General features: G+C 45.5%; 1 protein-coding gene across 1 annotated transcript in view; it reads left to right on the forward strand.

Annotated features, from left to right (window-relative positions):
• GSR (glutathione-disulfide reductase) overlaps window positions 1-22,162 on the forward strand; it is a 70,917-nt gene extending 48,755 nt beyond the window's left edge. The window contains exons 7-13 of the mRNA XM_073542361.1: window positions 4,468-4,567; window positions 4,983-5,069; window positions 6,644-6,802; window positions 7,431-7,542; window positions 17,587-17,718; window positions 19,326-19,459; window positions 21,766-22,162. Of these exons, the coding sequence (XP_073398462.1) occupies window positions 4,468-4,567; window positions 4,983-5,069; window positions 6,644-6,802; window positions 7,431-7,542; window positions 17,587-17,718; window positions 19,326-19,459; window positions 21,766-21,915 (874 nt within the window). The 3' untranslated portion in view covers window positions 21,916-22,162. The remainder of the gene's footprint in view (window positions 1-4,467; window positions 4,568-4,982; window positions 5,070-6,643; window positions 6,803-7,430; window positions 7,543-17,586; window positions 17,719-19,325; window positions 19,460-21,765) is intronic.
• The last annotated feature ends 2,687 nt before the right edge of the window (window positions 22,163-24,849 follow it).

The raw sequence follows: 24,849 nt of genomic DNA on the forward strand, positions 1-24,849 counted from the left end.
ATAACGCGATCCATGCGCCATCGGTGCGGACGCCCTAGTTCTGCCGTGGCACCGGTTTTGGCTCCCGTACATTTTTCCCTCTTCCCTTGATCCCGAGGGTCATCAAGAAAATCAGAACAGAAGGAGTACCAGTGATTCTTGTCATGCCAGATTGGCCGCGCCGCGCTTGGTACGCAGAACTGATTCAACTAGTCGCTGACGTTCCCTGGCGACTTCCAGATCGCCCGGATCTTCTCTCTCAGGGTCCGATTTACCACCAGAACTCCGGGGCCCTGTCTTTGACGGCGTGGCCGTTGAATCGTGGATTTTAACAAAGGCTGGGTTCTCTCACGACGTGATTTCCACAATGATGAGTGCTAGGAAGCCCGTGTCCATGCGCATCTATCACCGCACCTGGAAAACCTTTTTCTCATGGTGCAAGGATCATGGCCGATCCCCTATGGCGTTTTCCATTCCTACTATATTGGAATTCCTTCAATCCGGACTAAAGTCGGGCCTCGCGCTTGGCTCGCTCAAGGGCCAAATTTCAGCCTTGTCAGTGCTATTCCAACGCAGACTTGCCACCAAACCTCAAGTCAAGACTTTCAGGGAGTTGCCCATGTAGCGCCTCCTTATAGAAGGCCATTGGAACCATGGGACCTTAACCTGGTTCTTGGGGCCATACAGGAGGCTCCCTTCGAACCCCTCCACGACGTACCACTGACTTGTATTGCCAACTGTTTAGCAATAAGGTTCAGATACGGCTTTAAAGAAGGCACCACTTAGATATGACACAATTTATTAAGATTACATCAGGCTAAATTATGGAATGGCAGATATAATATTACCCTGTTTTGTGTTAATTCATTTCATGTGAATCATACAATTAATATGAATTATAGTACATAGAGAAATAAGCATCAATACTATACATTACCAAGTATTGTAACATCACTTCTCCACTGGAGGGACCACCGTGTCAGCGAGAAGTAAATACTCTGGTCTTGTCATCACAGAAACCATGCATCCACGATACCTTCTGGAAATGTCCCTACCTCTCTGAACCGGGTCCACCTTTTTATACACAACTCCCACATCCTCCCCTATTACATCTGTGCAGTATGTTTAGGCTGAATCATCAGTATCTTGCAATTGCACAGTTGTTTGTTGTCTTGATAACAGCACAAAACTTCAAGGTCTGTTAGTTATAGACTACTACAATCTTAAAGTTTGTTTGCACCAACCCAAGATCTGTTTGCCATTGGCATGTCTCTTAACAATAGCACAATGCTTCAAGGTTGTCCGTCACTGTTCAAAGTTCCCCCCCATATGTCGCTTGTCACAAAGTTAACTCTTCATGATCATAGCTTAACACTCTAAGATGGTAGCATATGGGCAGCATGACTTCCATAATCACCTATTCTGAAAACTGGATACCTATTGTAACCCAGGCACACACTCATACTCGTCTCATTTGTATCACAATCGGTCCTTGATTATTGATGTCATGCATGACCATTGCTACATGAAACCATTAAAACATTTTGGTCTCCCTTGTCTTCGAGCATCATACTATTATTGAACACAAGACTTCCTTGTTCAAGCAGCATAAATATTCATTATTTGTACAGTTATTTTTCCTATTGTCTTTGTAATTTTTCCCAGCACATGTGTATTAATACACCACACAACTCTTATATTAGAATACCACACAGGATTAGTTGGAAAGCACCTTGTAGAATTCCCATCAACCAACTATTTCCCCCCCCCCCCCCCCAATTCCTTTAACCCAATTGGCAGGGTATAGTAAAGAGAAAGTATTCAGTATCTATCACTGTTTGTCAAAGCAAATATCACAGTGGTCACTTGTGTACAAATCAGGATAATGAATCTTTGAAACACAGAGCTTCAAAGACCACAGAACAATTATTCAGTATCACTGTATTAACACAGAGCAAACACGTTGTGGCTAAGTATCAGGCTGAGTTCACACGTGGCGTTTTTTTCGCGTTTCCGCGGCGGTTTTAACCGCGCGATTTTGCCGCGAAAAATAAGCATCCCATGCATTCCTATGGGATTCTGCAATGCTGTGCTAATGCTGCGGTTTTTACCGCGGCGGAATCGCTTCGCGGTAAAAACCGCAGCATGCTCATTAATTTGCGGAATCGCGGCGATCCCGCACCCATAGGAATGCATTGTTCCGCTTCCCGCATGCGGCTGTGCACACCATGCGGAAAGTAAGCAGAACATTTACGGATGGTACCCACGGTCTGGAGGAGAGGAGACTGTCCTCCGGGCTTTGGGTACCATATCCCTGTAAAAAATAGAATTTAAAAATAAAAAATATTGTTATTCTTACCCTCCGACGTCCCGCGCAGTCTTCCCGCTTCTCTTCACGCTCTCGTTCCCAGTAGTCCTTTGCGAAAATGCCCGTGATGGCGCCCGTTCTCGCGGGATCACGAAGTCTCGCGGTCATTGGCGCGACGTCATCGCGAATTACCGCGAGACATCACGATCCCGCGAGAACGGACGTCATCGCGGGCATTTTCGCAAAGGATTACTGGGAACGGCTGCGCGGGACGTCTGAGGGTAAGAACACCATTTTTTATTTTTTTTTTGTATTTTATCTTTTACTATTGATGCTGCATAGGCGGCCTCAGTAGTAAAAAGTTGGTCACACTCGTCAAACACTGTGTTTGACGAGTGTGACCAACCTGTCAATCAGTTCTCCAAGCGATGCTGCAGATCGCTTGGAAAACGCTAGCATTCTGCAAGCTAATTACGCTTGCAAAATGCTAGTTTTTCCGCGGGAAAATCGCGGGAATTTAAAATGCGATTTTCCCGCGGACTGGAATTCCGGAATTCTCGCGGTAATTTCCGCGAGAGTTCCGGTACGTGTGCACTTACACTCAAAGTTCAGCATCAATGATATTACACCATAGTATATTGCAATATATAGTGTTTGGATTCAAACAACCATATTTCATATTTGCAATACTTTCCACCCTTGGCCTAGTGACCATACTATATCAAAGCATTTAAACAATATATTACAATATGTAGGCTATAAGATATCCATATTTTTATTAGCACCACATGACTGTTCTCTCTTGGAAGGTGGTCTTTCTAGTGGCAATTACATCAATCAGACTAGCTTCAGAATTGGCGGCTCTGTCCTGCCGCCCCCCGTTCCTGGATTTTCATCAGGACAAGGCAGTTCTCAGTACATCTCCGTCCTTCCTACCCAAGGTCGTATCCTCTTTCCATCTCAATGAGGACATTGTTTTGCCTTCCTTTTGTCCGGCACCAGTCCATTGTATTGAGAAAGCCCTCCACACTCTGGATGTGGCTAGAGCCCTGAGACTGTACATCTCGCGGACGTCTCCCTTCCGCAAGTCAGATGCCCTGTTCATACTTCCAGAAGGGCATAAGAAGGGTCTAGCCGCTTCAAAGGCAACGCTAGCCAGATGATCCGCTTGACGATTCAAGAATCCTACCGTGTCAGGAACGCGCCAGTCCCAGCAGGGATTAAAGCGCACTCTACCCACTCAGTGGGCGCCTCTTGGGCCATTCAGCACCAAGCCTCGGCAGTACAGGTCTGCAAGGCTGCGACTTGGTCCAGCCTGGATTCTTTTACAAAGCATTACCAAATTTATTCTCAGGCCTCTGCGGATGCAGCTCTCGGCAGACGCATCCTGCAATCGGCAGAACCTCAGAGTTGACTCAGTGGTACATGGGGTATTAGCAGATATATGCTCCCCACCCAGGGACTGCTTTAGGACGTCCCACGGTATCTGTGTCCCCCAATGAGGCGTAGGAGAAATAGGGATTTTTGTGTACTCACAGTAAAAATCCTTTTCTCCGAGCTATTCATTGGGGGACACAGCACCCACCCTGTTTAGCCTACCGGCTCATTGTAGCATCTTTATGTTGTGACATAGCTATGGTTATTGTTGAACTGTTTAAGCTCCTACTGCTTTTTTTCACCAAACTGGAGAAATCTCATCCAGCGAGAGGGTGTATACTGCAGGGGAGGAGTTAACTTTTTTCTGGTTTACTTAGTGTCCTCCTTGTGGTAGGCAGCATAACACCCACGGTATCTGTGTTCCCCAATGAACGGCTCGGAGAAAAGGATTTTACGGTGAGTACACAAAAATCCCTATTTTTCACCTGACACCTGTGTTTTTTATTGTGTTTTTGTACTTACTCATTGCTTTCTATGGGTGAAAAAACGCTGAAAGAAGTGACATGTTGCAGTTTTCAAAATTCCAGCAGTTTTCTAATTCAGGCAGGAAAAAAACAAGTTGTGTGCATGACATTTCTGAAATCTCAGACTTTGCTGTTAATGTAAAACGCAGCTTAAAATTTGCATAAAAAACGCAACGTGTGAACATAGCCTTATAGTTATTTTGTGATCAGCTTTTAATGTGACGCCTATCTTGAGTATCCACGCTTAGTGGTAACATATTCATCATATTCCTTTCCCAGACGGAGTGTTATTGTCGGTGCTGGTTACATTGCGGTTGAAATAGCCGGGATACTTTCCGCTTTAGGTTCAAGAGCTGCATTGCTGATTCGTCAAGATAAGGTATACCTTCTTTTCCATTCTTTTCTGTGTCTTCAAATTGTAAGCTGCGACTAGGAAGCACATTTTTGGCTGCGGATTTGCTTGGGGAACATATCCTGTGCTGCACAGAAGCAGTGCTGAGAATGAAATTTGAAAAAAACCTCCTGCATATGCTGTGGAGAAAAATGCAGAGCGTGAAATATACAGAAAGTATTTTCTGCAAAGAAATCCCACTGCAGATTTTCTTGGTGTTTTTTCTGCTGTCGAAAAAATATAAAAACTTAGATTATTGGAAATCATCAAGCCTGGCTCGCATATGTACTATTTTCATATCGTTTGTCTGATACAGAGTAGATTCTATATGTTGTATTATGAGGCCACAATTGAAATCCTGGAAAGGCTGCTATTAAAGGGGTTTATTCTGTAATGTGTGCAGGTGCTGAGGACATTTGATTCTATGATAAGTGCAAACTGCACAGAAGAGCTTGAAAATGCCGGAGTTGACGTCTGGAAATATGCAGAGGTAATGTCAAAGATGCTTTACGCTGTAGTGAGCTGCATTATGGAAATTAAAGGGGTTGTATGAGATTCGGGGAACGGCACCCATCTGTGCTGAAAGCTTTGTCTGGTGCTGGCGCTCAGTCCCACTCAATAGGAGCGGAGTTGCAGCATCCAGGATCTGCTGCTCGGCTCCATTCACTGCTTACATGATTACTCCGTGCTGTGGGTACTGAATGTTTGACCCCTACAAATCTGTTGTTAATGTCCCCCTTAAAGGACAGACCATCAGTATCTTTATCCTGTAAAACTCATTGTAACCACAGCACATGATCACAGAAGGTGTATGGTGCGGGCCCAAGAACTGAGCTTACATCATACCTAGTAAGTGCCAGCTCACAGCCTGCATCTGCGCGTAGCAGAGTAAGCTCCGGCTGCTGCTAACAGCATGTAAATGGTTAAGTTGCCAGTACATGCATGTTTTGGCGCCCATCCACCCTCTTACGATGCGAGTGTTGGGTGCTGATGGTTAACCATGGGTCCGCTGACATCTTACCTTGTTGGTCCTCATACGAAATTCAGCCACAGAATCCTAATTTTACCCCTTCCCGATATGACGTACTGGGACGTCACATGCCGGGTCCCTGAATTTGATGCCAGATTGCGAGCCAAGTCAGCATCTTTCCTGGCAAATGATGAATTATTTAGCCATCATCTGCCTCTGGCTGCCATGGGTAGAGGAAACACAAAAGTACAAGTCACCCCATATTAAAAATAAAGCACAGTAAATAAATACGTATATTTGGTATCGCTGCATTTGCAAAAGTCCGATCTATCAAAATATAAAATAAATTAATTTAGTCAGTAGACAACGTAACGAGAAGAAAAAATCAACTTCAAAATTATTTTTTGGCCGTTGCAATATGAGGCTATTAAAACATCATATCTACCCCCAAAATGGTTAGCTCATGGCGCAGAAAATAAGCCCTCACCCCGCCCCAGATTCTGAAAATTGACAAAATGTTCAAAATCTGCATAATTGCTCTGACCTGGGGAATCATATTTGTAGATCCGTTTTACTGTATATGAAGAAAAAAAACAAGAAAAACAATTGTGGAATTGCACTTTTTGGTTTTTTGCAATTTCAACGCACTTGGAATTTTTTTTTGCCCGCCTTTTAGTGAATCAATGATGGTGCCATTTAAAAGTACAATTTGTCCTGCAAAAACAAGGCCCCATACGGCTGCGGGAATGGAAAAATAAAAAGTTATAGCCCTTAGAAGAAGGGGAGGAGAAAATAAAAAAACAGAAAATAGCCCTGTCTTGAAAGGGTTAACGACCATATTTTTTTTTAATGGAGGGGACTATACGTCGCACCTTACTATAACAAACCCCCAAGGTTTAGACACTAGAAAATAGGAAAAACATATTTCCTACTAATTAAAACTTCCTTGCCAATGTAAAGGTGTAGTGGTCAATATAATGAATTGTACCGCACTAGAGTACTATAGGGAAGTCCTAGCGTAGATTTGTTGTTCTAGCTATTGCTGATAACTGTCTTACACTTCCATTTCATCTGATGGTTCGGTGAAACTACAGGTTAAGTCCGTTAAGAAGACGAGCTCTGGTCTAGACATCAATGTACAATGCTCCGTGCCAGGGCGGAAGCCAACCGTGCGAACTATCCAGGACGTTGACTGTCTGCTGTGGGCTATCGGAAGGGACCCCAACACAGAAGAGCTGAACCTGGACAAACTGGTAATATTGTCATCTGACTGTAGTGCCTATAACATACACTCTGTTATATGTAATTTTCTTTTCGTATTGAAAATGTTTTGGAATATTCTGAATATAGAAAAATCCTATTACATCCCCTTTATGTAAATCTACGTAAGTATAACCAAATGGTTGGGGGGGGGGGGAGTGATCGACAGTGAATGAGAGTAGAAGGATATGTACAGTAGATGACTATTTCTGTATGACTAGGGTCTTTATAGGGTTTTGTTGAATTTGCTGTTATCCGATTACTTCATTTTAGCGCACAATATGCCGACACGTCTCCTCCTCAATCTTCATATTGCGACAGTAAAATACAGCAAATGATCCTCTAGTTATCTTCAGTGGTGCCCAGTCTTAAACATCCTTTCATATAGGAAAATTGACTTAATGGCACTCACCCAATAGAAGTATATAAATCGTATATGACCTTGTGCAGATGATTTGTGCTCCCTGCCACCTATGTGCTTCAGATAAGGATTTATATACTCCTATATGGTCAGTGGCACAAATTAATTTCCCTATATGAAGATACTTTGTATTCTTTGGTAAAGATTTTATAAAGGCCCCCCCACACACAAATCAGTGTCAACATTTTCACTTTTTTCAGGGTCTTGAGTTAGATGAGAGAGCCCATATTGTGGTGGATGAGTTCCAGAACACCAGCCGGAAAGGAATTTATGCTGTCGGTGATGTGTGTGGTAGAGCACTTTTAACACCAGGTAAAAAAGTGAAATAAAGCAAATATTGACCTAATTTGTTCTAACTGTACAACCCCTTTATCACCTATCTGTGAAATCACCCCAGTTTTTACCCTTTTTTTTTTATAAATAAAAAAAAAATTAAAAAAAATATTTATGGTATCGCCTAGTCCATAAAAGTGTAATCTGGAAAAATAAAAATGTCAGTACTCAGTTTAGCATGGCCGTCGACGGGCACGCTCAGTTGAGCATGGCTGTTATTCTGCCACTGATGTACGTGGGCGAGATGTGTCTGAAGGATGTGAACACTGTTCTCTGTATAACCAATGGCAGAGAGTGTTAACTCAGTAACTTGTGCTACTATTCCTATTGAGCTGCACGTGATTAGTCTGGAAGGATGGATGCAGTGATGAATTCAACAGGTTTTATTCACAGTACCTTGATGAGATGAGGTGAGATATCAGGGATGATGAAGGGATGAAGATGAGGTAGAAGTTAGAAATGCAGGTTAGAAGCACAAAGTTAGAGGTAAGGCTAGTTTCACACTTGCTTTTTTTTGCAGCGCGTTTTTCCCGCAAAAAAACGCATTGAAAAAACGCATACAAAAGCATACAACTGCTGCGTTTTTTTCAAGCATTTTTATGAGCATGCATGAAAAAAACGCAGCGTTTGTATGCGTTTTTAGTGCGTTTTTACCGCGTTTGCGTTTTTTTCCAACATTAGGTGGCCCCTCACACTAACCCAAACCATGACTTTACTAACCCTAACCCTGACCCTAACCCTAACCCTGACCCTAACCCTTAACCAAACCATACTTAACCCAAACCCTAAACCCTAACTAACCCTAACCCAAACCCTAAACCCTAACTAACCCTGACCCTAACCCTTAACCAAACCATACTTAACCCAAACCCTAAACCCTAACTAACCCTGACCCTAACCCTTAACCAAACCATACTTAACCAAACCATACTTGACCCTAACCCTGACCCTAACCCTTAACCAAACCATACTTAACCCTGACCCTGACCCTTAACCAAACCATACCTAACCCTAACCCCAACCCTGACCCTAACCCTAAACCCCCTTAACTAACCCTAACTCTAACCCAAACCCCTAAATTCCATGGTTAAAAAAAAAAAAACGCATGTGCAAAAAAACGCATACATGAGCATGCCAGTGCGCATGTATGCGCATCCATAGGCTATAATGGCCATTTTTAGCGCAAAACGTGCGCATATGTGCGCATGCGCTTTTTTGCAGGGCCAAAAAATGCAACATGCTGCGTCTGGAAAATCCAAACGCACACCCCAAAAAAACGCAGCGCATGAAAATCGCATACATGCGCTTACCAGCGCGCAGGTATGCGCACCCATGTTAAATATAGGGGAAAAAACGCATGCGCAGGTATGCGTTTTTTTCCAGCGCTAAAAAACGCAAATGTGAAACCAGCCTAAGAGAATCCTTTCTCCAGTCCTGAAGCATGTGTTGTCCAAGATGGCACTGACCACAAGAAGGAAGTGAGATAAAGATAGGAGTTGCAGAAAGAAAGGTATTATGGGTAAAGCACAGTAATAATACATGAACAACATAATATAATAACAGTTAGTGGATGGCAGCAAAGTAAAACAAACACAATAGATGGAATTAAACCATATACATCAGATAATGTCCTATAATGGCTGAAAGTCTTGCAAAAGATTAGCTAACAGCACAGCCATCGACAGGCATGCTCAGTTTAGCATGGCCGTCGACAGGCACTTGCACATTAGCACAGCCATCGACAGGCACGCTCAGTTTAGCATGGCCGTCGACAGGCACTTGCACATTAGCATGGCCGTCAACTGAAAATAAAATAAAATTGTAATTAACTTGATTTGTAAAAACCATAAAGAGAAAAATGAAAAACGCTAGTATTGGTTTTTTTTTTTTGTTGCGTTAATGCTGGAAAAAAATGCATTACGAAGTGATCAAAACATTGTATCTATTACAAAAATGGTATCTGTAAAACGTCTGCTTGCCCCCCCAAAAAACAAGCCCTCACATAATGTAGCTCCACTGACATAAATATGTTTTTTTTTAATGACTAAAATAATAACAAATCACCGTACAAATCGTAGTGCCATGATGAACCATGTTACCGGGTGATTTTTTTTTTTTTTTTTTGCCACATAATGAATGCCATAGCAACAATACCAGAATTGCAGAGGGGGTTTTTTCACAATTTCACAGCATTTTGAATTTTACTCTGTCGCCTAATTGGGGGACACAGAACTTTGGGTGTTATGCTGCTGTCCACTAGGAGGCGACACTATGCATAATCTGAAAAAGATTAACTTTGGCTCCTCCTCTGCAGTATACACCCCTGGACGGCGTCAGCCTTCTCCAGTTTTTGCTTAGTGTCGCAAGGAGGCACACCTTTTTTCTTCCGTTTTTTTTTCCTTTTTTTCACGGAAATACAGATGAAGAAAAGTGGGTCTCCAGCGAGACTCCCGGCATGGCTCCCTCCTCGGTCCCCTATTAGGGGTACCCGGTTGAGGTCGAGGTGGTTTTTCCCCATGTCGCTCCCTCCCCAGTCCCTCGGGTCCTGGTTCGAGGTCGAGACCCCCCTCCTTCCCCAACCCCTTTAAGGGGTCTGGGTTGAGGTTGAGGCAAGGATGAAGACCCCCTGACGGTGACAGACGCACCCTCCCTAATCCCCCGCAGGGGGTATTAGGTTGAGACGCCTCAGGTAGGGTCGGAGATCAGGCAGCATTTCGCAGCTTCCAGGGACCCCAGGCTGGCTGAGGGATCCTGTTGGGGCCGGGGGAGGGTGCGGACTGGATGGCACAGCAGAGACAGGGTTTTTCTGCGTCCCTGTCTCTGCAACAGCAGCGGCTCCATAGCGCTTCAGGGGCACCCCATACAAAAACCGCTACCCCTGCTACCCCCACCGCTATCCAGTCGACCATTCTGGGGGGGTCTGGTACAAATCCGCCCCCCCCGGACTACCGCGCCGCTCTGGAGCACTCCTGGGCATCAGGCTTCTAATTTAGGCCGCGGCTTCGGCCTAGCTGAAGCCGCCGCCTTTTCCCCGGCCCACCCCCCGGATGACCAAAATGACACGCTGGAGTGTCAAAGAAGGGGCGGATTGAGGCAGAAAGGGCGCGTTTTTACACAGCCCAGCGCGCCCTTTTCAGCTCTCCGCCCCCTCCTCCCTCTCCTCAGAGCCCCGGTGGCCATTTTTTCTGGATGAGATCCAGGAGAGGAGCATCACAGCGGTCTCCGGGGGGCACAGAACTTGGATCTGTCGGCGCTGGACCTAGGGGCACACCGGTGGGGTAAGCTCACAGCTGGGTTCTCATTACTCAGCTGTGAATCTATACTTCCTATAAGGCTTTCTGTGGGTTCCCTCTGCGTAGCCACCCCTGTACGATCCCTTATAGCCAGCCTCTGTGCACTATGCCGGGCTCAAGGAAGAGAACCAGGCAGGAATGTTTCTATGCATTCTGTACAGCCTGCAAAGCCACGCTCCCTAGTGGCAGCACGTATCCGCACTGCCGGGACTGCATCCAGAACTCTGGGTCAGAACCCCAGGGAGTCCCTACTGACGCTTCAGTGTCACAGGCCACGCCGGAATGGGCAACTCAGATGTCTCAGTCTATGTCACAGTCCATAGACAACCTAACTGCTACATTACTGCAAGCTCTGCAGAGTCGGGCCCCGGCTATGGACGGTACACAGCAAACGGACAGCTTGTCTCAGGAACATGCTGCTTCCGACTCTCACAGACGTAAGCGGACCCACAGGTCTCGATCACCTGAGTCGCACTATAGCACAAGGTCGTCCCCCTCTAGGGAGAGACAGCGTCATTCCAGGTCTCCTGGGCAGTCCCCTGCCACAGACAGACAGTGCAATTTACCACAGGGATCCCCCACCACAGAAGACCCCCGCCCCAGGTCGCCCTCCAGGGATCACCTTAGCGAGGCACAGGATTCGGAGGGCATCTGTGACTCCGACTCAGATAATGAAACGGTCAGGTCCGTGGTACCTTCTCCCCCTAGCAATACAGCGCTAGTTGAGGACATAATTTCTGCCATTCATCGGGTGCTAAAAATTCCAGAGTCGCCCCCGGAAGTCCCAGAACATAGGATTTGCTTCGAAAGTGTTCAAAAACCACCTAAGGTCTTCCCTAATCACGATGAGTTTGAGAAAATACTTACCAGTTTGCGCAGCCTGACAAAAAATTCGCTAATCGCAAATATTTGGAAGCGAAGTACCCCTTCCCACAGAAAGACACCAAACAATGGACAGATCCACCTGAAGTGGACCCTCCGGTTTCTAGGCTAGCAGCGCAGACTTTACTCTCTCTGCCGGATAGCTCAACCCTCAGGGACGCAGCAGACCGGCAAGTAGAACGCATGGCTCGTTCTATTTTCGAAGCGGCAGGCGCCTCTCTGGCCCTGCATTTGCTTCAGTTTGGGCATCCAAGGCCATCCTGGCTTGGGCCAAAAAACTACAGGAGGGTCTTCAGGCTTCAAATCCTGAACTCTCGGACCAAGCGGTCCAGATGGCAGTGGTAGCAGACTACATGATTCATGCAGCCCTGGATTCCGCCAGAGGTGTAGCGGGAATAGCATCTAACGCCATCACGATCCGACGCATCCTCTGGCTGCGAGAATGGAAAGCAGATGCGGCCTCAAAGAAGTCCCTCACGCGACTTCCGTATTTTACTGGAAGACTTTTCGGCGAAAAGTTGGACACCATGATAGCCAATGCCACTGGGGGTAAGAGTACCTCTCTCCCTCAACTAAAACCGAAACGCACGTTTAAACGAAGAAACCAGACGCGATTCCGATCCTTTCGGAATTCCTCAGGCTGGTCCGTTTCGCGCCCAGTGCAAAACCGCAACCGTTCTCCACGCAGAGACAACCCACGGACGCAGCAGCGACCGGACAGGACTTGGCAGTCGAAAGCAGGCCAAGCGAAACCCAAGGGAGGAAAACCTCAGAACTTCACTTCATCATGACTCGAGACCTCCGGAAGACACCCCACCAGTAGGCGGCCGACTTTTACTCTTTCAGCAAGTCTGGCTACCTATTACAGAAGACAGGTGGGTCAGGGAAATAGTGTCTTCCGGATACAAGATAGAGTTCACTTCCGTTCCACCGAACCGGTTCTTCCTTTCTGTTCCTCCAACACCACCAGAAAAGGCTCGTGTTTTCCACCAAGCGGTTTCCTCTCTCCTTCAATCAGGAGTTATCCCTGTCCCCAAGAAAGTGGGATCCTCTGAGCTGAATGACTATAGACCAGTAGCACTCACATCTGTAGCTATGAAAGTCTTCGAAAGAATTATGATGTCCCACCTGATAAAATTCACGCAGAAGCTATGGGACCCGCTTCAGTTTGCCTATAAGGAGAATCGTTCGGCAAACGACACTGTCAATCTGGCACTGAAGTACATTTTGGATCATACAGATGAACGGCACTCATATGTCCGGATTCTTTTCATGGACTTTAGCTCAGCATTCAATACCATTGATCCGAATTTACTTCATAAGAAAATGGTAGCTCTTGGAGTCCCTCTCAACTTATGCTTGTGGATTTATAACTTCCTGACAGCCAGGATACAGAGTGTAAAAGTTGGACCATTCACTTCGGACACCTTGGTCACAAACATCGGGGCACCTCAGGGGTGTGTTTTGTCCCCGTTACTGTTTTCTCTCTATACGAATGATTGCATCTCTTCAGCAGACTCAGTAAAAATCTTGAAATTTGCCGATGATATGACACTGATTGGTCTCATCAGGGGAAATGCTGAAGACTTGTATCGGAGTGAGGTGGAAAGAATATGTGACTGGTGTAAAGCCAATAATCTTGTACTCAACACTAAAAAAACTGCTGAGATGGTTGTGGATTTTAGGAAAGATCAACATGAGATACTTCCAATCTACATCCATGACGAAGTGGTTCTTAGGGTCACAGAGACCAAATTCCTTGCTGTTATCATCTCTCATGATCTTAAATGGGGGAAAAACGTGGATGCTGTTATAAGAAAAGCACAACAGAGGATGTTCTTCCTGCGTCAGCTGAAAAGATATGGTTTGTCTAAGAATCTGCTAATGTTATTCTTTAATGCTGTCATCAGATCTGTGATTTGTTCCTCTCTGATAGTCTGGTATGGGGGAGCCACTGCGCATGACAAACTCCGCTTTCAAAGGACTTTCAGAACAGCAGAGAGAATTATAGGCTCCCCCCTGCCTAAAATCCAGGATCTTTATGATAAGAGTATTCGATCCCACGCATTGAAAATTTCATCCGATCCCTCTCACCCAGGACACTCCTCATTCCAACTACTCCCTTCAGGACGTCGCTTCAGAGTCCCCAAATGCAGTACCAACCGCCATATGAACAGCTTCTATCCACTCTCTGTTCAACAATTAAATCGTCATGTGTAGACTATATACTGTATCTGTCTTGTTAGATGTTACTTGTTGTATCTGTTGTTATATATTCTGTTGCCTCTTTGCCACAAAGAATTCCTTGTATATATGTAATATGTACTTGGCGATAATAAATTTGATTTGAGTTGTGGTGCCGGTTCCCGCGAACGAGAGATTCCGAGGATTCTACTCAAATTTGTTCGTAGTCCCCAAGAAAGGAGGCGGCGTCCGACCCATACTGGACCTAAAACAGCTCAACAATTACGTACGGGTCCGTCATTTCCGCATGGAGTCCCTCCGGTCCATCATTGCATCCATGGAGCAGGGAGAATACCTCGCCTCCATAGACATACAGGATGCGTATCTCCACATACCAATTGCTCCCGCCCACCAAAGGTTTCTCAGGTTCGCGGTCAACCAAAACCACTACCAGTTTGTCGCCCTTCCGTTCGGACTCGCCACGGCTCCAAGAACGTTCACCAAAGTCATGGCGGCCACCATGGACGTCCTGCACTCAAGAGGCATCCTAGTCGTCCCGTACCTGGACGACCTCCTCGTCAAGTCTCCCACTTTCAAAGACTGCGAGGTCAGTGTCTCAATCACTCTAGACACTGAGTCGCCTGGGATGGCTAGTCAACATACAGAAATCGTCGACCATCCCAACTCGGACTCTAACATTCCTGGGAATGGTATTCGACACCGCCAGGGGCCTGGTGCTCCTTCCCAAGGACAAGACACTGGCCATCCGTCTGGGAGTTTGCACACTCCTTCGCAGTCCTCCTCGATCTCTCCGGTTTGCCATGAGAGTCCTCGGCCGGATGGCAGCAGCAATAGAGGCAGTGCCATTTGCCCAGTTTCACCTCAGGGTCCTTCAACTAGCCATACTCAGATCTTGGGACAGGAACCCCTTCTCCCTCGACAGGGAGTTCAGGTTGACGTCATCAACCAGGAGGTCCCTGCATTGGTGGCTCAAACCAACCTCGCTTACACAAGGGAAGCCATTCCTCTCAGGACAATGGAAGATCCTGACTACCGATGCAAGCCTGACAGGCTGGGGGGCGGTGCACCTACATCACAGGGCACAGGGCAAGTGGTCACCGAGGGAAGTGACATTGCCCATCAATGTTCTGGAAATCAGGGCCATTCTCTTGGCACTGAGAGCCTTTCATCACTTGCTTGCAGCCTCGCACATACGGATACAGTCGGACAATGCCACGGCTGTGGCATACGTGAACCACCAAGGTGGGACCCGTAGCGCCCAGGCGATGAGAGAAGTGGCTCATATCCTCCGCTGGGCAGAAGACACAAGGTCGGTACTTCCTGCGGTACACATTACGGGTGTAGAAAACTGGGAAGCCGACTTCCTCAGCAGGCAAGGAATGGACTCTGGGGAGTGGTCTCTCCATGCCGAGATTTTTTACCAGATCTGTCAACGCTGGGGAACCCCGGATGTGGACCTAATGGCATCCCATCTCAATACCAAGGTTCCCAATTTCATGGCCAGGACACACGACCCGCGGTCGCTCGGAGCGGATGCCCTGGTCCAGGACTGGTCCCAGTTCCGACTCCTGTACATTTTTCCACCCCTCCCCCTAATCGCCAGGGTCGTGAGGAAAATCAAGCAAGAGGGAGTTCCGACCATTCTCATCGCGCCAGACTGGCCCAGACGTACTTGGTACGCCGACATCGTCCAATTTACGGCAGACGCCCCCTGGCGTCTACCCGACCGTCACGACCTTCTGTCTCAAGGTCCGTTCTTCCACCAGAATTCAGGGGCTCTCAATTTGACGGCATGGCCCTTGAAACCTGGATTCTAACCCAGGCAGGTTTTTCACCGGCAGTCATTACAACTATGATCAGGGCAAGGAAGCCTGCCTCCGCCAAGCTCTATTATCGTACCTGGAGAGCTTTCTTTTCTTGGTGCGAATCTCATGGACAAGTCCCACTCCCTTATTCCCTCCCGAAGGTACTAGGTTTTCTTCAATCGGGCCTAGATGCCAAGTTATCCTTAAGTTCGCTTAAGAGTCAGGTGTCGGCGCTTTCAGTCCTTTTTCAAAAGCGCATTGCTATTAAACCGCAAGTAAGGACTTTCATCCAGGGAGTTTCCCGATTGGTTCCTCCCTACAAACGTCCGCTGGATACGTGGGACCTCAATCTGGTCCTGACAGCATTGCAAGCTCCACCCTTCGAACCTCTTAGAGGAGTTCCACTCTCCATTCTGTCTCAGAAAGTGGTTTTTCTATTGGCGATCACCTCGTTACGCAGAGTGTCGGAATTGTCAGCACTTTCCTGCAGACGGCCTTTCCTAGCCTTTCACCAGGACAAGGTTGTTCTCCGCACGGTACCATCCTTCCTTCCGAAGGTTGTGTCCAACTTTCACCTTAATGAAGAGATTTCACTGCCTTCCCTTTGCCCGGTTCCGGTTCATAGAGTGGAGAAGGCTCTGCATACGCTTGACCTCGTCAGAGCATTGCGAATTTACGTGTCCAGGACTGCACCTTTCCGGAAATCTGATTCCCTCTTCATTCTTCCGGAAGGTAGTCGCAAGGGGTTGCCGGCTTCCAAGGCTACCCTTGCCAGGTGGATCAGGTCCACCATACATGAGGCCTACCGACTTAACAGTTCCCCTCTTCCGGCCGGTATCACGGCACACTCTACACGGGCAGTAGGGGCCTCCTGGGCCATTCGGCATCAGGCTTCGGCACAACAAGTGTGCAAGGCGGCCACTTGGACTAGCCTACACACGTTTACGAAACACTACAGTGTTCATACCCAGTCCTCAGCGGATGCGAGCCTGGGTAGACTGGTTCTGCAGGCGGCAGTACCCCAAGTCTAGGGGACTGTCGGCACAATATTCGTCCACTGCTTCCCACCCAGGGACTGCTTTGGGACGTCCCAAGGTTCTGTGTCCCCCAATTAGGCGACAGAGTAAAGGAGATTTTTGTGTACTCACCGTAAAATCTCTTTCTCTTAGCCTTTAATTGGGGGACACAGCTCCCACCATGTTGCCCTTACGGGCCGTTGTTTCCTGTTGAGTTCTCATATTGTTCTTTGAGCTCGTACATAGTAGCCTTCTTACAGGCATGGTTATGTTATTTGGTTACGTTCCTCCTTATGCTTTGGCACAAAACTGGAGAAGGCTGACGCCGTCCAGGGGTGTATACTGCAGAGGAGGAGCCAAAGTTAATCTTTTTCAGATTATGCATAGTGTCGCCTCCTAGTGGACAGCAGCATAACACCCAAGGTTCTGTGTCCCCCAATTAAAGGCTAAGAGAAAGAGATTTTACGGTGAGTACACAAAAATCTCCTTTTTTTTCCACAATTTCTGGTACATAATACGGTAAAGAGAATGGTGCCATTCAAAATGACAACTAGTCTGGCAAGAAACAAGCCCTGTACGGCTATAGGGATGGAAAAATACAAAAGTGGTAGCTGTTGGAATAAAAGAAGAGAAAAATGAAAATGCAAGAATGACAATTATCTGTGGTGGGAAGGGGTTAATACTTGTACTATGCGCATTAATAACTATGGCTAGAGGTAACAAGTCCCTGGAGTGCCACTTTACATGGCTAATGCAGTATGGTTTTAGATTTGTATTTAACTAAGCGCCAAATGACTTAGTGTCTTATGTTCTGTGCTGCAGTCGCCATCGCAGCAGGAAGAAGACTGGCCCTCCGACTGTTCGAAGGCCAGGAGGATTCCAAGCTCGACTATGACAACATTCCCACAGTGGTCTTCAGCCACCCCCCTATAGGAACTGTGGGACTTACAGAAGGTGAGAAGAGCATAAGCGAAGACCCTCGAGGGTGGGCCTTACTCAGTGTTTGACACTATCTCCATGCACATTTGTTAAATCCAAGTAAGATTAAAACAAAAAGAATGAAAAAGAAGTATGTTGCCCCCCCACCCCCTTACATAACAATTATTTATATACCGCTATGTATTGACCAGTTGTGTGTTGGTTGTTTTTTTATTGTCGTCCGAGTGGAGTTACGAACTGTGATTCAGACTATCAAAGGCTTTTTTTTTAAGATTTTGTTTTATTTGATTTTTCCTATTTTAATTAAAAAATATGTACAGTATTTTATTTGTTTTGCAAACTGACCCCTTAGTGTGACACTTCCTAGTGCTATCTGTTTTTTTTTTTTTCAAACGGCTCCATGTGTGTGATTAGCCAGCATGAAACCTAGGCAACCTAACTTTTGTACTTTGGAGTTCCATTTGTTTATTCCATTGATCCATTTGAGATGGAAAAATAAAAATTTAGACAGTCCATCAGCTTCAATTTTTACAAACTGATGCTAAAAAATGAATGCAACACAAAGGCAGTAGAGAGACATGAGAGAAAAACTAATAGAAAAAATAGACATGGAAGTGTGAATGTGGCCTCTAATACACATTTATTATTGCGGATTTCCTCTGTAACTGGGGCAGAAATATTAGTCTGTCAGGCTGGGGTCATACCACCGTATTTCAGTTTGATCAGAGTGTGATCTGATGCTCTTAGATGAGTAGATCATGAAAAACAATGTCTCCATTGTGTCAGCCCGTGAAAAAAATTTTTTCCATGGACTCATTGACTTGCATGGCCGAGCGGGATCTGAATATCAGCTGCAAATCGTGTACGCTATGATTTTTTTTTTTTTTTTTCCCCTCAGACAGACTCTACTGAAAATACGGTTATCTGCACAAGCACTTACAAGGACAAGTTCAGCCTTCTAGGTGGGGACTGCTGTGTTTGGGCAGTCATGTAATGTTAAATCCCAGCCATTTAAAAGAATGTCATGTTAGGCATAGCAAGTTTTGGGTTTGCCAAAGAAGCTCACATATATAATGACATTGATTGGCACTGTAAACCTAAAGTACAATTATGTAAAACGTGGAAATACAATTAATTAGAAAGGTCAACATGTGGGTTATTACTGTGTAAAAGGGGCTCCCTCACATGAGCGTATAACTCAGACTAGTGTTAGCCGATGTTTTATCGAATAGCACTCAGACCAATGAAATACTATGGGTCAGAGCAGATCTGCTGTTTTTTCTCATGTCGTTTCTCTGCAAATCAGATACCGCACACCCATTCAATTCTATCAGTGTGTATAAAACACCGGACTGCACTTGGATGACATCTGAGTGCAGTCCGATTTACGTGGACACAGACCATGGAGAAATTAAGTTCGGTTTCTTCTCCACACCTGTGGTACAGTTCTCATGCGAGAATCTGATCACTGTGAACGGACAGTCGGATCAGAGTGTCGTCACCATAATTGAGCCGAGTCTCTCTGATAAACTGTGATCCATGAATCATGTTTAATGTGCAAAGTGCATTGATCACATCATCTCTCAAGTTTATTATGTAATATTTATTTATTTTTTTTATAGAGGAAGCCGTGAAAGCCAAGGGTAGGGAAAATGTAAAGATATATACAACTTCCTTTTCACCCATGTATCACGCCGTAACCAGAAGGAAAACAAAATGTGTCATGAAGCTGGTCTGCGTGGACAAAGAGGAAAAGGTGAGCAGGGGCTTTCACTTCTCGATTGATGATTTTGGATTTCCCGCAGTAGTCGGGAAAGTCCTTCTAAGGCCGAGTTTACACAATCGTGTAAAATCATCCTAGTTTCATCCAGAATAAAAACCTGATGATTTTCATCTCATCTGTCTTTTATATGAAGCAATTATTAAAATTTACGAGACCAAATACAGTTTCTTATCAAAAGAATGTATCTGTAAAAATCAGATGCTATATGGTGGATCCGTAAGGCTAGGTTCACATTGCGTTAGGGGCAATCCGCTAGATAGCGGCGCTATCCGTTGGCGCACCCATTGCCCGCAATGTTAATAGCGCGTGCCGGAATCGGCATGCGTTATTTCCTGACTCACCCTCGAACGCTGCTTGCAGCAGTTTTGGGTGCGTTGGCATTAACCCCTTAATGACCGCCAATATGTCTTTTAACTGACCTGAGATATAAGAGAATATCATCCCCATACAGGTAACAATCCAGCAGCTGTCGGCTGTACACTACAGCTGAGAACTTGCTGCATCAGCCACAATCAGTGTTGTCACCGTCCATATGTCTTTAACCCCTTGGATGCTGCTGCCAATACTACTTCATATAAATGTTTAAAAGAGTGTGGCTTCTCCCTCTTTATCCCTATTGGCACCTTGAGATCATGATTGTGTGGTCCTGATGTTTGCCATGGCAATTCACTAGCAAATAGCGGCCTTAAAGGCCTGTCACACTAAGCGATATCGCTAGCAATCTCGCTGTAATGTCACTGGTTTTTGTGACGTTATAGCGATATTGCTAGTGATATCGCTGTGTCTGATACTTACCTCCGACCGCTCCCACGTTGGTTATCGCTGATCGTGCGAGAACGTCCTGGACAGTTTCTCGTCGTCAGCTTCCTGCGGCGCTTCCTGCTGTGACGACGAGCGACGCGTGGACGCTTGCGGGAGGACGTCAGGATCGCCTCGTCTGACAGGTAAGTAGCGACCCCCGACCCCTGCGATGTCGCTGGTGAGATCTGCCTGTGTGGCAGCTCACTAGCGACCACTTAGCGATGTACCAGCGATCCTGACCGCGTCATATCACTGGTCGGGATCGCTGGTACATCGCTAAGTGTGACAGTAGCTTTAGAGTCTGCCGGCTATAGTAACATGTTCAAAAGTCAGTGACAATTAGGTGGTGAAAATCAACTTTTTTTCATTCCTATCATGCCACTTTGTATTAATTCCTGAAATGCACCTGAAGGATTAATAAACTGGCTGATAGCAGTTTTCAGTATGTCACAATGTGTTTTTTTTTAAATGGTATAAGTTTGGGGGGTTTCCCAATATATAGGACCCCTAAAGTCACTTCAAACCTGGATAGGTCTCTAAAAAAAAATAATTTTGTAAATTTCCTTGAAAAAATGAAAACTTGCTGCTACATTTTTAAACCTAAAATGCTAACAAAATAAAATACAATTTTACAAATGGTGCTGATGTGGAGCAGACGCGGGAATTATTTATTAATTTTTTGCTATGGTATGACTGTCTGAATTAAAGGGATAATCATTCAAAGTTTTAAAAATTGCTATTTTTTTTTTTTTACTTTTTTGTCAAATTTCAGATATTTTTTATAAACACAAAACATGTGAACCTAAATTTACCATTATCATAAAATATAATGTGTCACGAAAAAAAACTCTCAAAATCACTGGAATTTGTTGAAGCGTCCCAGAGTTACTACCACATAAAGTGACATTGGTCAGATTTTTAAAATTTGGCTGTCACTAAGGGGTTAACGCACAGCAAACGGACCCCTTCGCTGTGCATAGGAATGTATGGGCTAACGCATGGTAGCGCTAGGTACCGGAGCGCTACCATGCGTTAACGCATACCGTTAGTGCTATGGCGCTAAAGATACCAAAAATGAAATTAGCGTTAGCGCATCCGTTTAATGGATCCGTTAAACGGATGCCCTAACGCAATCTGAACACAGCCTAAGGCATCGGATTTTGTTTTCTCACCCATTGACTTGAATGAGTGAGTCTCATCTGAAATACTGAAGGAACTAGCTTTTAATTAATTTTTTCTGTTATGTGAAAGAAATCGCTCTCCTGCAAAGCAGTGCTGTCCGCGTGACGTCATTTTATTCAGACCGCACCCGGATCAAAAATCCGTCAGCGTGAACGTGGCCTGAAGGACGTTCCTTGTGTCCCAGCTGACATGGCAGCCGGCCCTCCCATGCTGACTGTCAGGACCAGCATTGATCGATCACTTAGCCATTCTCTGCCTTCCACACAAGCTTTTACATTTGCTTTTTTGTCGTTCAGGTGGTAGGACTTCACATGCAAGGCCTGGGATGTGATGAGATGTTGCAAGGATTTGCAGTCGCTATCAAAATGGGAGCCACCAAAAAAGACTTTGATAACACAGTTGCCATTCACCCAACGTCTTCAGAGGAACTGGTGACACTACGCTGAAGTTCTGTGCCTTGACCAGGAGTAGTGATTTCGACACCATTATTTTGACTACGGGAACTGGATTTCACACATACACTCCATCCCTATTTCTAAGCCTGTTTCTTGCTTCTGTCATAGTCCTCTTAGGCTGATCACAAATCTAAAATACATTTAAAGATGCCTTTTGTTACAGTATTGTGGTATTTGGGTAGAACAAAATCAACCATGTTAATGCTGGAAACAATAAATGTTGGTAGTTGATATTTTATTTCTGCATTTTGTATGGCTGGAGCCTATATAATGTAGGATAATATAATGAGATTTTTCTGATGAAGGGTATTGTCACATTAGCAAGTTGTGGTGGTGATGGGTCTGTAGCGGATCCACCAGGGCCAATACTAATGAACCATATACAAGATGCAAGGGAGCTGAGGAAGAGATCCAAAATGTGTGGGGAAAATGGGAGTAAGAATAACATTACTCAAGATGGTAGTTGCTCGTCCTACAAGTTTATAATAGTTGTGAGTCTGAACAAATTCCACTAAATGATCTGACTACGCAGAATTTGTTTGTAGTCTGTAACCATGGAGACATAATAGCTCTGCGTACGAAATGAATCACAAAATGGTAGTTTTTATATAAAGTTGTTTCATATATTTAGATGCATTGCAACAATAAAACAGATATAGCAAATGTGCCAAGAAATACACACCGTGACAAGCTAACACATTGAAACAGAAGCAGTGCCAGATTTGACGACATTTCCCCTTCTGTTATATGCAGTGTCGGCAGAATGACACGCTCCCTGTTCGGTAAGTCATGCTACAACCTCTCTCAGTCCAGTTGCCTTAGTCTATATTCCTGCATATCCATCAGACATATCTGTGGTTAACAAGTTGTGGCAGGGAAGGAAGCTTGCACCCTTAAGAGTTGTTTCCCATCTATTGTGCTTCCCTGGGCCTTTTTCTCATTCATTCCCACAGATCTTCCTATGCAATGAATGAAGGTAGAAACTTCATGGTAGAGAAGCGGATGCAAATCCAACATGGGTGTAGGATGCATATACATCCCAAGTCCTCAGTGCATAAACCACCTGTTTTGTGATCTGCACTCCTAAATATGTTCTTTATGAATGGAGATCACATAATAGGTCGTCTATGCTGGCCTCAGCCATGCAATTGTAATGCCCCCTTAGGTCTTACCCCAGCCTCAGATCTAGGGCCATAATCCTGTATGTGTGGGTGTCTTGGCCCATAGTTGGCCAATAAGTTGTAGCTGTAATGTGGAGAGTAAGCTGAGGTTACAGTATGGCCTTAAAGGGACTGTTCAAACCAAGCACAGGCAGACAATGCTTCACGGTGCTGCCAAACACCTTCCCACCTGTTTGTTTTCCATCTACCTCCGCCCTCCTCTGGCCCTATGAAGCCAGAGCTGTCAAATCAAAGAAGGGAAGGTGAGGGAAAATAAGCAGATGGGAAGGGGTACATAAATGACTGGCCCCGCCTTGAAGCACCGAGATGCGGGACTTAGTTTGAACAGTCATTCTGTGCTGATAGTCCCTTTAATGTGTGTTGTTTGACCATGAAAGCCACAGTGCAAGAAGCAGTAAAAAAATACATGCACGTTTTCATGGCTGTTGGGTTCAGTTCAGACCTGCATCATTTTGATCTGGGTGCACAACAGTCTGCCCAGGTGCCAATTTAGCATGCAGTCTCCTGTCTTGTGGCTGAGAGAGCGCCAGTCTCAATTTTGCAGAGTGACGCACGCCCAGATGAAATTTGCTGGTGTGACTGACCCAAGAATTGATTTTATGACCTTGGCCTAAGGCAGGGTTCAGAAGACTGTTTTTGTCAGTGTGCTCTCTATGGACTGCACACAGACCAATGTGTCCATTGTGCATGCATGATTCTGGATGGGATCGAAGTGTGCAGTAGTTGGAGATATGGCAGGCAGCTCTTGCACAGCCAACCCGAGGGGGCATGACGCTTCACACAGAGGTTAAAGAATGCCACAGTAGGAGGAAAAAAAAGGTTTTTAACTTTTTAAAAAAAATTGTACCCTTTTAGCCATGTGTTAAAAAGAAAAGGCAAGTTTGCATTTTATATTTTTTTCTGACAAAACTTTCTGTACAAGTGTTGACTACCTCTATTAGGTCTAGACTAAATCATACATACTGAGGTGTAAAGGACACTACTAGAACATTGTGATGGTCAGAACGGATGAACTCTCTACATTACTACGAGCGAAGATAGGAGTGACAGACAACGTCTTGTAACAATAAGCCTTGTGCATTGGCATACAGAAGCTCAGCGATGTGCGAAGGAGATCGGGAAGATCTATCTAACAAAAATCTGGTTACTAATACTACTATCCATCCCTCCATTCATTTCTGATAATACATAGGCTCTGCAATGCCAGGGAAGAAATCTCATCGGCCAAGCTTCAGGAAGACAAGTGCGTTAGTTCTCAGCTGTAGAAATCTATTATGAACTAACATGAAATCTGGATTAGGAACGGTGACCTGCTAAATCATTTCTTTAAAATCTTATTTTTCAGTCACTAAGGCTAGTTTCACACTAGCATATCTACATGCAGCGCACGGTGCCGCTAAGCCCCGCCCCCTATGGTCCTCTCCTCCCTACTATCGCACACGGCTGCATGCGATCTGCACACCCTATCTTTAGCATAGGGTGCGCAGACCGTGCGCTAGTAGGATTTTGCGTACGCTGCGCCCTTTTGACGGTGCGCCGAGCGCACCAAAATGCAGCATGGTGCGTTCGGCGCGCAGCGTACGCAAAATCCTACTAGCGCACGGTCTGCGCACCCTATGCTAAAGATAGGGTGTGCAGACCGGAGGGGGCGGGGCTTAGCGGCGCCATGCGCTGAGTGTAGATACGCTAGTGTGAAACTAGCCTTAGATAATAATTTAGGCAAGCTTGAGTTTTGCACTATAGC

This window comes from Dendrobates tinctorius, unplaced genomic scaffold (genome assembly GCF_039654945.1).
Source record: "Dendrobates tinctorius isolate UK_male_01 unplaced genomic scaffold, ASM3965494v1 ptg000011l, whole genome shotgun sequence".
Classification (NCBI taxonomy): Eukaryota; Metazoa; Chordata; class Amphibia; order Anura; family Dendrobatidae; genus Dendrobates; species Dendrobates tinctorius.